This window comes from Notamacropus eugenii, chromosome 1, assembly GCF_028372415.1.
Source record: "Notamacropus eugenii isolate mMacEug1 chromosome 1, mMacEug1.pri_v2, whole genome shotgun sequence".
NCBI lineage: Eukaryota > Metazoa > Chordata > Mammalia > Diprotodontia > Macropodidae > Notamacropus > Notamacropus eugenii.
The window spans coordinates 181,642,883-181,657,669 of record NC_092872.1 but is presented as its reverse complement, the minus strand read 5'-3'; the positions used below and the strand labels follow the sequence as shown (position 1 = coordinate 181,657,669).

The 14,787-nt window shown below is 44.2% G+C and overlaps 1 protein-coding gene across 2 annotated transcripts in view; it reads right to left on the bottom strand.

Annotated features, from left to right (window-relative positions):
* The window catches only part of NEURL1 (neuralized E3 ubiquitin protein ligase 1), a 98,168-nt gene extending 87,150 nt beyond the window's left edge, over positions 1-11,018 (bottom strand). Inside the window, exon 1 of one of the 2 annotated variants that reach the window (XM_072621453.1) lies at positions 9,124-11,018. In XM_072621453.1, coding sequence (XP_072477554.1) covers positions 9,124-9,208 — 85 coding nt within the window. In that variant the 5' untranslated portion in view covers positions 9,209-11,018. The remainder of the gene's footprint in view (positions 1-9,123) is intronic. The other variant, XM_072621452.1, reaches the window with a different exon arrangement.
* Between the last annotated feature and the right edge of the window lie 3,769 nt (positions 11,019-14,787).

Genomic DNA, 14,787 nt, shown 5'->3' with positions numbered 1-14,787 from the left:
GTAGGTTTTTTCCCATCCAAACTCATGGACCCCCTGAAATCTCTCCCACACTCTAGATCAAGAAACCCTGGTCTAAAGAAAATTCCAGAGACCAGTTTAAAAAGCCACTGAAATAGACCAGATGGGAGGTGATAAACAGGCCAGGACAGATTTGGTAGAGGACCTAGTATGGAAAGAGAAAAGCCCAGAGCCCTGTGCCACATGGTTACCTTCCACAGGAGAGCCCAGAGGATGATATGTCATTATAGACAGGCTGGTTTTGTTAGCTTTTGGTCACAATGAAAGATCAAAATAACTGCAGATAATTTCAAACAGGAGCTTTGGCTGTCTTGGGGAGAGACTCTGAAAACAACAGGTGTCAGATGGATACAACCTTTGATAGGCCAGATAATCTGGATGGCAACAACCTGAGTCCACAAATGAGAGACCTTTGGACAAACAGTGAGTCATCTGGGAATGATGGAGGGGGAGGCACTCTGGTTTTTCTTTCCATTTGATATTAGTAGACAGCAAGATGGTACAAGGAATAGAGCACAGGACTTAGAAGCAGGAAGAACCCTGTTCAAATTTGGCCTCAAACACTAGCTGTATCACCCTGGGCAAGTCACTTGACTTCTGTCTGCCTCAATTTTCTCAATGTAAAATGACTTTGATAATAATAGCACCAGGATAATTGTGAGGATCAAATGAGATAACTTTTGTAAAGCACTTAGCATGTAGAAAATTCTATATAAATGTTAGCTATCTATTATCACTAATAGGGTACCAGAAAAGGTAGTTATCCAGGCTGTGCCTACAATCTTCCCTTCTTCCAGTCTGTCCCCTGCTCAAGGACATTCAATGACACCCCCTCACAAACTATTCCACCTGGCATTCAATTCCAAACCCACATATTGGCACCTAGCATTGTGCGAAGCACAGAGATGTCCCTATTTCTGTCCAAAGCACTCCCATCCTTTTGGCGTCCCCCATTCATCACCTTGGCATTATCCTTGACTTTTCTTTCTACCTCACTCCACACATCCAATTGGTTGCCAAATCTTGCTATTTCTACTTCCTGAGACTGTGCATCTCTCATCCAATCTCTTCTCTCTATTCATACAGCTCCCTGCTTAGTTTAGGTCCTCAACCCCTCTCACATGGATTATTACAACAGTCTCCTGATTGGTGTCTGAACCTTCAGTCTAACCACTCTAATCTGGCCTTCACATGGCAACCAACACTGTTTTTCTTAAGGACAGATCTGTCCATGTCATTTGCTTAATTGACTCTATGGTTCCTTATTACCTTTAGAATAAAATATAAAATCCTCTGTTTTCCTTTTCAAGCCCTTCAGAAACTGGCCTCAATCTCTCCTTCCAACTTCACTGAACGTTGTTCCCCCTCCCATACTCTTTGATTCAGCCAAACCAGCACACAGGACATGGCATTTCCCATCTCCCACCTCCATGCTTTTGCACTGGCCATCCTACATGCCTGGAATTCACTTCCTCTTCAACTTCACCTCCCAGAATCCTTCTCTTCCTTCCAGACACAGATCAAGCATCATCTTCTGTATAAAGCCTTCCCTAATTCCCCCCCAAATGCTAATGGCTTTCCTCCTAAATTACTTGGCATTTCATTATATTTATTTGTATTTACTCTCTTTATACTTATTATGTATATTTTTATATTTGTCTTCCTAATTAGAATGTAGCTGCTTGCTATTAGAGATTATTTCATTTACTGTATTTGTATCCCTGGGATCTAGCACAGAGCCTAGCACACAGGTGTTTAATAATTGCTTATCAATTGGTTCTATGAATGAATGAAAATAAATGAGAAATGAATAAATGAATGAATGAATGAGCCTTATTTCTCACTACTTCTCAATATGAATCCTTTACTCCTGCTAAGTCAGTTTCTTCATTGTCCATCCTTTCTGAGGTCCCAGATCAACCTTCCCTACCACCACCCCCTCCAATTCCAACCCTCTATGATACTACCTGCATATATAGTTGACTTGGAAGGTTCCTATCTCTAATCCTTAACTGAATCCTCCTCTTTCCCCTTCTTGGAGAATGCCATCTCACCTACTCTTTATATGCCTTCAGATTTCAGTTCAAGCCCGCTTCTCCAAGAAACCTTCTCTCACCTTCATTTGCCTTTCCAATCTATACTACACAACTTAGCATCTGTTATTATTATAATATGATTAGCTTAGCCAATCAGAAAGAGCCCCCCAAGGGCAGGAAACATCCATGTTTTTTCCTTCTATCTCCCCCACAGTACATCCCTGATTTGGGCCATCTCCAGTTCTCTTGACTTTTGTCTAGCCGCTGGACTTCATAGACTCTGGAGGAGAAACTGAGGCTGATGACTGCCCAGCTCTGCCTCACTCAGAATCAATTCCTTCACTGGTCCTCTGTGACAATGAAAGACAACAACATCCCTGAACTGAAGGCCAGTGAATGCCTGTTGGTTAATTGATTGATTCCAAATCTATGACAACACTACATTCCTGCCCCATCTGTTTTCACACACCCTCTTCCTAATGTGGTACTAGGATTCATCTTAAATCTACAGTTAAATCAGTAGGCTTTCAGATAACATGATTTTCAGATAATCACGACTTTTTTATTACACAGAAAAGCTTAATAGCAGGAAGACCTCTGAAGATTGTATGAGGGGTGAGGAAAATGGCAGTTTGAGTAGAAACAAGTATAAAATAATATACTTAGGGGAAAACTTATATTATACTTGGAGGGTAATCAACTCTTGAACTATCCATGGCTATCCTGAATGGGAGAGTTGGAACCTATAATTGATTTCCTAAAGATATAGAGGACACAGGGGAAAGATTTCTGGTCTGAACCTCCACTTCTCTTCCTCTCAAACCCCTCCCCAGGCCATTAGAGCCTTCCCCTCTAAGATTACCTTACTTCAACTCTCTCTATATATTATGAATATAGTTTGTCCCCTCTATTAGTGTGTAAGCTCTTTGAGGGCAGACATTATTTCTGTATTTTTGCCTTTCTTTGTATCCCCAGCACTTAGCACAGTGCCTGGTCCATGGTATATCATTAATAAAGCTTGCTGATTGATTGATTATCCACAGTCAGGCAACAGCCTACATGCACCTTCTGCCACTGTTTTCACCCTCACACCATTTTGCTTTTGTTAAAATAGTGAGAAATCCAGAGATGGTCATTACAGAAGAAGGAAGGAGAGACTGGAGGCAGATCATTCAGCAGCAGAATTCTGGGCCAGCCCTGATCCAATTACAGCCTGAATTAAATGAAAGTGCCCAGGTGGGATCTGGGGATCACCAAAAAGTGCCAGGCTGGAAGAGGGAAAGGGAAGACTGCTAGGTTGTGTCGATAGACAGCCAGCCCCCTTTCCCTCCTTCACCTACATCTCAGCTCTGGAGAACAGAGGAACAGAAAGTACCCAGGCTTCCTCCATCTAAATAGCTATTGCAAGAGAATTCGGCAAAGGAGAGTTGGGGGGAGTAATTGGGAGAAAGAAGCGGGGGAGGTTGTCATAGATTTCTAAAGCATAGTCTGACATATGACCAGTCACTGCAAATCAAGCAAAAAAGTGAACAGTTTCCCTGAGCAGGGCAGGGCGAGAGTTGGAGCTCTAAAACAGGTCATGGTGGAGACAAGAATGGATTGCCACCTCCTAGATCTTGTCCTGCTCTCTTCCCTTCCTGGCCCTGCATGTACCCCATGGTCCCAGCTCTTCCACAGAAGATTTTCTGAATCAGAGAAACAGAATCATAGTTCTAGTGTGAGAAAGAACTTGAGATCATCTAGTTAAATCCTTAACTTACAGACAAGAAAACTGAGGCCCATCGAGGTTAAGAGACTTGCCCAAGGTCACACAGGTAGTGACACAGGCAGAACTTGAACTCAGATCCTCCAACTCCAGAGCCAGTGTGTTCTTCCCACTATATCAAGTAAAAGTGTCCATCTTATGACCTCACTGTCCACATATGAGCCCAATTCTAAACAGTGAGTGAATTTAATTCCTTGAAATAGCATGGGACAAAGAGAAAAGAAAACCTTGTGATATTCAGCCCCAGTGGTCTTGGGGATGAAGGGCTGGAGAAAGGTATCTGTGCCCCTTCCATACTTGGCAGAACACAGGCCTTGATGAATCATTACCAAGTCAGAGTCCAGGGCCACCCCAGGCAGCACATTTCCCTTCTGTACAGAACAATCCCTGGTTTGAATGATGGCAGGAAAAGGGTCTTGTGAGGACAGGAGAGGCAAGGTTGTCTTGTCTCAGACCAGGTATCAATCAGTCATCTTACTACCATTATCGGCAATACAATGCACTTGATCAAAGAATCAAGAGCCTTAGATTCTTGATCCTGCTTCTAGGACTTGCTTTCCTCATTCATTAAAATGGGATCACAATATATGCTCTGTTTCCCTCAAGACTCTTGTGAGGGACCAAAGGAGAGTGAATATGAACATGGCTGGTAAAGTATAGAGAGACAAGCATGTGACTAGCGAGTTGGCCTTAAAGCCGGGAAGACCTGGGCTCAAGCACTGCCCATGACAGTTGGTGGTGTGATAACTTAGCCTGTCAGTGTTCTAAGACTAGAAGATGCTGAAAAAGTGTTGACTTGAACTGGCAGAAGGAGTATCTTCACCTAGAGATTCCCTATACCTCAAAAACTATTAAGCACTGTACAAATGACAATGGCCATTATTCTATGATCATTATAAAATTAGATGCCAGCCATCCAGGGGTGGTAGGATGGAATACTTTCCCTATAAAAACCCAGACTTCACTTCTGCATCCTGAAATAACAGATGCGAATAATTTTGCAAAGTAGAAATCATCAGAGGAGCATTGAGGATACGGAAAAGTTCAGGAGGTTATGAGGAATTTAGAAGTAGCAGCAATTGTCCAGTTCACAGTCTCTGGCCTGTGAAGAAAATAGGAAAAAATCAGGACCAAAACAGAGGCCTCTAAGCCTCAAGAAACCTGCCTGCCCAGTTTTCAGAAAAGGTAATCAAAGCTCTCTACAGTCATATGAAAAATGCTTTAAATCACTATTGATTAGAAAAATGCAAATTAAAACAACTCTTGAGGTATCATCTTATGCCTATCAGATTGTTATTGTGATAGAAAGGCAAATGACAAATGTTAGAAGGGATGTGGAAAAGTTGGGACAGGAATGCACTCTTGGTGAAGTTGTGAAGCAGTCTGATTATTCTGGAGAACAATTTGGAACTATACCCAACAGGCTATAAAACTGTACATACCCTTTGACCCAGCAATGCCACTATTAGGTCTATATCCCAAAGAGCTCAAAGAAAAAAGAAAATGAGCCATATATCAAAAATGTCTATAATAGCTCTTTTTGTGGTGGCAAAGAATTGGAAATTGAGGGGATGCCCATCAATTGGGGAATGGCTGAAGAAGTTTTGGCATATGATTGTGATAGATATATTATGGTGCTATAAAAAAAATGACAAGGATGATGGTTTCAGAAAAACATGGGAAGACTTAAATAAACTGATGCAAAGTGAAGTGAGCAGACCTAAGAGATCATTGTACGTAGTCAGTTACAATACTGCAATGATGATCACCTGTGATTATATTCTCAGCAATATAATGATCCAAGACAATTCCAGAGGATTCATGATGAAAAATGTTGTCCATTTCCAGAGAAAGAATCGATGAACCCTGAATGTTCATTGAAGTATATTTTTAAACTTTATTTGTCTTGCTTTTTTTTTTAACAACATGGCTAATATGGAAATGTTTTGCATAATTTTACATGTTTAACTGATATCATACTGCTTGTCTGCTCAATGTGTGGGGGAAGAGTGAAAGGGAGAGAGAAAAATTGGAATTCAAATTTTTAAAATAGAATGTTAAAAATAAAGAAATAATTTTGGGGGAGAAAAAAAAACCTTCATGCCATGTGAAACTCCAGGGCATCACACAGACTGACTACAAAATAAAGTCTAAGTTTCCCACCCTGGAATTCAAAGCCCTCCATTATCTAGCCCCAAAATACCTTTGATAGATTTTAGGATTAAAAGCAGGAATGAACCTTAGAGATCAAGTTCAAAACTTTCATTGTGCATATTGGGAAACTGAAACTCAGAAAGCAGGAAGTGATTTGCCCAAGATCATACATTAAATTCAAACCCAGGTCCTCTGCTTAATAAATCCAGAAGATCACACTGCTTTCTGGGTTCATTTCTCAACTGCCATGGACCCTTAACTACATCCAGACCAGTCTTCTCACTATCATCAAATATACATGATGCAACGAAAAGAGCTTCGGAATTAGCACCAGAGGACCATTATCATCTGAATCAGTGTCAGAGAAATCCTGCCTCCACCATTTACTATCTGTGGGATTTTGGATGTCACCACCTCTTTGGGCTTCAGTTTTCTCATCTATAAAATGTGAAGAATTGGACTAGATGACCAATGAGGTCCCTTCCCACTCCAGATGCCTTGATTCTATGCCATGTAAAATCTTGTCTCTGGATCTATGCAGTTTCTTCCTCCTAGAATCCCTTCTCCTCTCCTCAACCCCCAATTTTTTCAAAAAGCCTTCTTGACCACTCTAAGCATCAGTGATCCTACAGTTACTATCTGGAACACTCTTTGGGTGCTGAGCCACACTCCTTGATACTGTTAGTTATCTTTATATGAAGGTATCTCCTCTCTCCAACTCTCCCATGGGCCGAGTACCGTGTCTCAGAAATCTCAATCCCCTGAAGGCAAGAAAGTAGCTGGGGAATCTTGTTACAGCTGAAACACAGGTTCATTGATTCTTTATCTGTGGTCCAAGTAAATTCCAATGCCATGGGATTCAATTGTAGCTGGAATTTTTCTTCCAAAGTAGTTGTTCCCTTTGTCCCTATACCCTCCTTGGCCACTGAGACTGGTACATGACTCACTTGTTTTTCCTGGGAATGAAAGGTATTGATCATTTTGAGACTAGAGCAGATGCAGGTGAACAACTAGTCAGTATCTGAGTCTGAATTTGAACTCAGGTCCTCTAGACTCCAGCACTCTGTCCATTTTGTGACACCTAGCGGCCCTATGTGTACATGTAGCTAGGCAAGTCACTCAGCCCTGTTTGTCTCAGTTTCTTCATCTATAAAATGAGTTAGACCAAGAAATGGCAAACCACTCCAGTAATCTTTGCCAAGAAAACCCCAAATGGGGTCACAAAGAGTCAGAGAGGACTGAAAATGATTTAACATCACACCGCATATATGCATATATATGTATTTAACTGACATATATGCATATATGTCTGTATATGTATATATATATACATATATATAGGTTACTATCACTGTTGACATCGGGAAGAGGGCAGCAGACAGATAAGCAGGCACTTGATCACCCACTCTCAGAATCCTAGGACTAGGAGTCAGATACCACCCAGAAACTTGCAAGGGGCAAATAAAAGCTGTCCCACTTGTGTGCTGTAGGGAAAGTATTTATGGAACTCCTTCCCAGATGGCACAGACCAGAAAAACAAACAGGTTCCAGAGGATTTAAATAAATACATTGCTTCAAGGTGGAGTCCATAAGAGCTCCTCACAGGGAACTGGGAAAGTCCAGGTTTCTTCACAAGGTCAGAAGGAGAGACTTAGAGCAGGAGCAGACCTCCAGGCATGGAGTGGAACCCAGACCTGAACAAGGGGCCCTTCTCCAGCGACCCCACTGAATGGTTACTGGCTAAGGCTTCTAATCAGAGGAAACTCTCCACCTCTTGAGGCAGCTCATTCCGGTTTTGGACAACTCCAGTTTTGAAGAGGTTTTTCCTGACACGGAGCAGAGACCTGCCTCTGCATCAGAACATGACAGCCCTTCAAGTACTGAAGGCAGCGATTATGCCTCCTCTAAATTTCTTTTCAACAGGCTAAACATTCTTGGTTCTTCCCACTGATGCTCACTTTACAGTCTCTTTTAACATCCTGGTCATGCTTTTCTTGACACTCATCAGCTTCTCTATGAATTTCTTAAAATGTGGGGCCCAGGATTGAACAAAGTATTTCAGATGGGGCCTGAGCAGGGCAGAGCATAACTTAATGCAGCATTAGCTTTTTGGCTGCCATGACTCACTGTTAATATATTGAGCTTGCAATCCACTAAAACTCCCAGATCTTTCTCACACGGATTGTCTAACTGGCCATATCTCCTTCCATCTATACTTGGGTCCAACTCAGGGGCCACCAGAAACAGGATCCTGAGCTGGTGGGGAGGTGGAAGTGACATTTCAGGAGGGAGAGAAAAATCTTTTTCCTTTGAAAGTTCCAGCTTCCAAAACCTGGCTGAATCTGGACTGGACTTGTTCATCTCTGGATGAACAAGAAACCTTCTTGACCTAGTGGAAGTACAGGGAAACTGGCTGTTTAGGAGGTTCAGAGGTCTGATCTTTAACCCTAATCCAAGGAAGGTCTACCAGGGGTGGGGAACCTACAGCCTGGAGGCCACATGTGGCCCTCTAGGTCCTCAAGTGCAGCCCTTTGACTGAGTCCAAGTTTTATAGAACAAATCCTTTTATTAAAGGGATTTGTTCTGTAAATTCAAGGGGTCACACTTGAGGACCTAGAGGACTACGTGTGGGCTCTAGGCTGTAGGTTCCATTCCAGAGGAATTGTTGTTAGCAATTGCACAGGGATGGAGATATGAGTAGGGCTCATGAGAAGGGCAGTTTAGACTACACGGATAATACAGAGATGATTTAAGTGCCGGCCCATTATTCTCTCTGTTCTGCAGATAACATGCCCGATACCAGAATTAGAAAGATGCAGAGAGATGGGCCACTGGGATCTACCACCTCGGGCCCTTCAGTGCATTCCAGGAGCAGAAGCTCAGTTCTAAGAGAAAAGCCTCTTCTTCAAGTGGTACAACAGGTGGCAGCTTTCTCTCCACCGCCTTCCATCCCTAGTAGACTATTTCCCTTCTCCTTCCCTTCCCAAGCCGTGCCCAGACCTCAGCAATGAGCCCCTGCCCCTTCCGCTCCCCGCCCCCAGCTGTGCCCGGACCCCAGCGATGCCCATAGCCCCTCTTCCCTCCCTCCCGGAGCTTCGCCTCGTCCCCAGTGCACAGTGCCCCCACCTCCCGGCCATGGCTCTGCCTTACCTTGCAGGTGCTGGCGATGGACGCGGGGGCCCCTGTTGGGGCTGCCCCTGGGCAGGGCGGGAATACTGGAGAAGCTGTTCCCCATGACATCCAAAACCGGAGGGTTAACGACGGTGTTCTAACCGGGGAGCAGGCGCAGCCGAAAGGAAGGAGCTGGGGCTCGGCGCGTGTGCGTGTGTGAGGGAGAGTGCCCGTGTCCGTGTCCGTGTCCGTGTCCGTGTGAACGAGGGTGCGCGCCCGCGGAGGGAGGGGGCTGCGCTGCGCTGCGCCGCCGGCGGACTGCGCTGGCTCCCAGACCGCTGTCCTTCGCTGCCTGCCTCCTGCTCAGGCGCTTCTCTGTCCAGATGAAGCGGGACTGCCCCTGGGACAGCGCCCGCTCCGCTCCAGTTCTCCACGCTCGGATAGTCTAGCCACCTCCCATTCCCCAGGGCTGGGCCGGGCAGCTAGTGGTCAAGGGCTTGGGCTTCTCGGTGGCCGCCTAGCTGGCTCTGGGGGTCCCTGGGCCGGGCCCGGCAGAGCCCCCCGCCTTCTTCTGCTCCTGCTCCTGTGTCTGCCCTTGGTCCTGCCCCAGCTTTTGCTCGTGCTCCTGCTTGGGCTCCTGCTCCGGCTGCGCGGCGCGGCGACTCGGGCACGCTCCCCCTTCCATAGTCTAGGGCCGCCGGCCTCGCCTGGGGTGCTCAGCTTCGCCACCGTCCCTTCTCTGCCACTCTCGGGCCATGATTTCCACCCTCCCGGCTCGCTTCTGCTGTGTCTACCTTGACCCCCTCCAGCCACAGGGTCTGCGTGGAGTGGGGGCGGCTGGTGTTGAGCCTTAGGGGGTCCTCGGGGCGGGGCTGGGGCTGTTGGTCACTCCCGAGTCAGATCTTCTCCCCCCTGCCAGCCGCCGCCCTCCTTCCCTCCTTTCTTCCCTCCTTCCCTCCTTTCTTCCCTCCTTCCTTCCTCCCTTCTCCACCCCCACCCCCACCCCGGGCCCCCAGTTCCCTCACTCGCGTTGTTATGGTGACAGCTGCGCCGGTGAATGAGCTACTTAGCGACAAGTGGTCCAACGTTCGGCCAGATGTGGCACCGTTGCAGCGCTGAGTGCAGGGGAGACACTACCTGCCCTTCAGCCCTGGCGACTCTGGCGGTGCGTGGTCAAGGGCACAGGGCTGACTAGGCCCCCTCCTGGAAAAGAGATAAGACAGCTTCTTTCTCGCGGGAACGACTTTTGGGGCAGTGGGCCTAAGGACAGTGGAAAATAAGGCAGGAATGGACCTTTGGGTATGACGCCGGCGAGGAGCAAGGCTGTCAGGGTCATGTATACGACATGGAGCTGGAGAGATGGGAGATGGGGAAAATGGGATGAGATGTGGACAATGAAGAGATGGGAATGAAGACAAAAGATGTAGAAGATGGAAGCAGTGGTAAAGTGGATCCAGTACTGGACATGGAGTCAAGAAGACCTGGGTTCAGATCTGATCTCTGAAACTTACTAACTGTGTTATGAACACAGCCACTTAACCTCTTTGGCAGGTTTTCTGATCCATAACACACTTGGACTAAACGGCCTTTAAGGTGGCTTCTAAATCTTTGATCTTAGAAGGAAATGAAAGTGTAGAGCTGGGTATAGAGAGATGGGGAATTGGGAGATGAAGTAGATCCATAAGGAGATGTAACGATTAGGTATGAAGAAAGGATATGAGATGGGGCTACAGAGATGGGAATGGTAATATGGAGGAGATAGGGAATAATATGAAGGATGGACAAGGGGCACGGAGAAATGGGGAGCTGTTAAATGGAATGGTAGGTAGGTAGATGTAAAGTGGGAGGAGATAATAATAGAGAAGAGAAAGTTTCCCTTTGTCTAGGGCTGGAGATTGTGGAGTTCTTGGCTAAGAGGAAGAGGAGCCAGGAGGAAAAATGGGGAAAAGAGCAGATGAGAGCCTTCTATTTGCTGAGGACAAGGAGCTAGTGTCAAGGGCCAGGAAGACAGAGGTCTTTGTGCAGGCAAATGGGGGTGGAGGGAGCAGCAGGGACAACTGAGGCATAGCTGTAACAAGGATCTCAAGAATAATAAGGAGCAACTTGTCTGATTCTTGGTTTTCTTTCAGACATTAAGGCTTTCAGTATCTTAGAAACTGTTACCAACCAAGGTTGGGTGTGTATGCATGTGACACATACATGTATATACTATGTATTCAGACACCCATGCTTACATATATACAGATATATATGCAAAGGATGTCTTTTGTCACAGAATACTCATTGAAGATAGTCGGATTTTCAGTGATTCTGCTTCTAAATGCCCACTCTCTCCTGGATGCAATTGGGTGAGCAGATGCCAATGTCTTTTCATCTGTGGATGCCTGTTTTTGAGGAGTTCCTGGCATGAAGTTCTTCCTGCTTACAGTTTTTTTCCCCAAATCCCTCTTATTTATTTTGGGGTACTCAGATGAGATAAAGTTGTGCCCTCATTCTCATCTTTCGATTCAATTCAAAGCAACAAGCATTTATTAAGCATTTACTTTGTGCCAAGCACTGTTAGGTGCTAAAAATACAATGACAAAAATGAAAACCATTCCAAGGAGTTGATATTCTACTTGGAGAGAATGACATATATACGGCTTATGTAAAAATATGTAAATTTTATGTAAAATGTTCATGTAAAATTGTGCAAAATTTTACATAGCAATTTAAAGTATATAAAGTAATTTGGTGGGGAGAAGTGTAAGAGATTAGGAAAGGTCTCATGACATTTAGGCTAAGCCTTGAATAAGGGCAGGGATTCCAAAAGATAGGAGTAAAGGAACAGAAGATGCCTTGGAACAGCCTGAGGAAAGTCACCAAGGCAAGAGGTAGAGGAGAGCAAGTAGTCCAGTTTGCCTGGATATGCTATAGAGTTCACATGAGGGGGAGTAATATGAAACAAATCTGGAAATATGGTTTGGAGTTTGATTGAAATTGTATTTTCCAATCCAAGAAACATGTCATGTTTTATCCAAGAGTGGCAAATCAATGACTCTCTCTCCTCCACCCATCCCTCCACCTACCCACACATACTCCTAAATGAAGTCCTTCAATGGCTACTCATTGCCTCTAGTAGCAATGTGAAGACCTTTTCAGGGGATCCACAAGCTCAAAACTATTTCCATAGTAATGCTAAAATGTGTTCATTTCTAATACAATAAATATCACACAGATATAACCAGGGGTGTGCTGGAGCCAGCTCAAACCATCTCAGAAGAGCCAACTGTTACATTTTCAGTGTAATCATTTATACCTCAGAATTTGGTAAATGATACAAATTAGGGTTTGATTTATTGTTTTGATGATTGTCTAGACTTAATAAAGTGATACAGAAAATATTAATAATTAAAATTAAGCTTAAAAGTATATCATGTACATGGAAAGGTGTGGGGGGGGTAGGCTGGAATTGATTGTTAAACAGTTACCAGCATTAAAAAAAAAATCTTCTGGGGGAGGTGGTCCTCAGTAATTTTTAAGAATGTAAAGGGAAGCTGAAACCAGAAGGTCTGAAAACTGCTTATTTCAGGAGTCCAAACTCATTGCTTTTCAAGATCTTCTACAATTTTTTTTCTTCAGGAGACCTTTCTAGCCTTGTCTCGCACTTCAACCCTTACTGTACTTACTACCCCCCCCCCCCACACGTACTGTGTGCTCCAGCCAAAGCAGACTACTTGCCATTCCCTCATCATGATCTATGCTTTCAGATCCTAACATCTTTGCCCACACAATTCCCTTTCATCTCTGTAGAAACCCTACTCATGACACAAGACCTATATCAAATGTCAGCTCCCGGAAACCTTCCCTGATCCCCCTACACTTCAGTCATAAAGAATTTATATTACCTTGTGCCATTCCTCTATATTGATTCAATTTTTTTTTTTTTTTGCTATAATACAGGCCAGCTTCATCTAGCGCTGCTCATTGGCTTTGAATTCTCATAGGCTATTTCAGGTGAACTATGTAGTTAGAGGGGATGAGTTATTTCCATAGGAGCAATATTATAAGCAGGGGATCATTTGAATGATGTTACAGGAGGGTTATACAGCTTTATGATAAGGTCTGGTTCTCATATCCATACTCAGTCTACTCTACATACTCAATGGCATTTGAGAAATTCTTCATTTGGAGTTAACTTTATGTGGATATGCCTGTGTACTACTTTCTGTGCATGTTCTATCCATACACACACCCTTTTCCCCATTAGATTATAGGGCAGAGAGGACGTCTTATTTATTTTTATATCCCCCAATAACATCGATCTTGTACTCTTTAAGTGAATTTTGGGAAGGGAAGAGAAAGGAGGGGAAGGAGAAAAGGGGATGAATTTAACTATATTAAGGAAGCTGTTAGTCTAAATGAGAGGAAAGGGAAGATAAGAAAGGGAAGGGAAAGAAAGAGAGGAAAGAGGGAGGGAAGGAATAATTTCACTGATAGTGTCCAAAGTGAGGAAGCTAAACATAATATTGTAGCTGGGGACAGGGAGAGGGTGGGGGGAAAGCACAGAGAAACCCTTCAGGGTCCAGATGCTATTTTTGAGAATATACTAAGAAGTTAAGAATTCATTCAACCTGGAGACTAGGGCCTGAGACCCTGTAGCAATGAAATAATAAACTTTTACTAAGTGCCTACGTACTCTATATAGGACAAGGGACTACATGTTGGGAATACAGGGAGGTGGCCCTGAATACTTGAAGGATGATTCAGTATGTCTGCTTTTCACCTCTAAGCAGTGTAATAATTTACTACCTGCACATTCTTGTTAACAGTATCTGTGAGATTCCTGGTAACCAGGACCACTTGCAAGATCCCATTCTTGCAGAAGCCAGAGTTCTTTGAGTTGTCACTATTAACCCACTGCATATGGGAGCATCCTCTCAAGATGAAAAGGAAGTAAACTGGGCCAGAGAAAGAAACCAAGGATCCAAGCTAGTTGGCCATCAAGCTAGATAGAGTCTCCAGAGGTGAACAGTCCATGGCTGTTCGAGATGGCATCAGAAGTTCTTGGATTGGATTCATTCATGCTAATTACTCTCCTTTCCTATACTTTCTCTTTGTGAACTATTTGACAGATGGATGGCTATACCCAAGACATGATGTATGAACATACAGGGCATCTGTCTACTTGTGTCCTGATACTCAGAAAACCCAAGCTATCCATATATCACCTTGGGAGATTGAGGAGACAGTTTCTTCCAGAAACTTCTTCCCAAGATTCAAGGCCTTGCCCACTGACTATTGCATCAATCCCTTCAGAGCTACTTATTCTCATTATGGAGGTAACCAAGCAGCCAAAGGAGGAAGGGACCTGGCTGGAGCCCCCATGCATAGTCTGTTCTGTGAGTACCAAATAACCCAGTTCTGTAACAATATTCTACCCAAAATCTAGCTCAGCAAGTCTGTCCCTGAAGATCTTGTATTGGGAGTAAGAGGATTTGGGTTCAAATCCTTTCCCTGTCACTTAGGGCTTGTATAACTTTGGGGGAGGCATTTCAATTGTTTGACCCTCAAGTTTCCTTATCTGTAAAATGAGGGGATTGGTCTAGTCGGTCTCTAAGTTCCCTCCCAGACCTAAAATTACAATCCTATGATGTATGTGTTCCCAGTACTGTGCTTAGTTTGTGTTTCCAGGAGACTAAGTGTTCCTTGCCCTCAGCTACT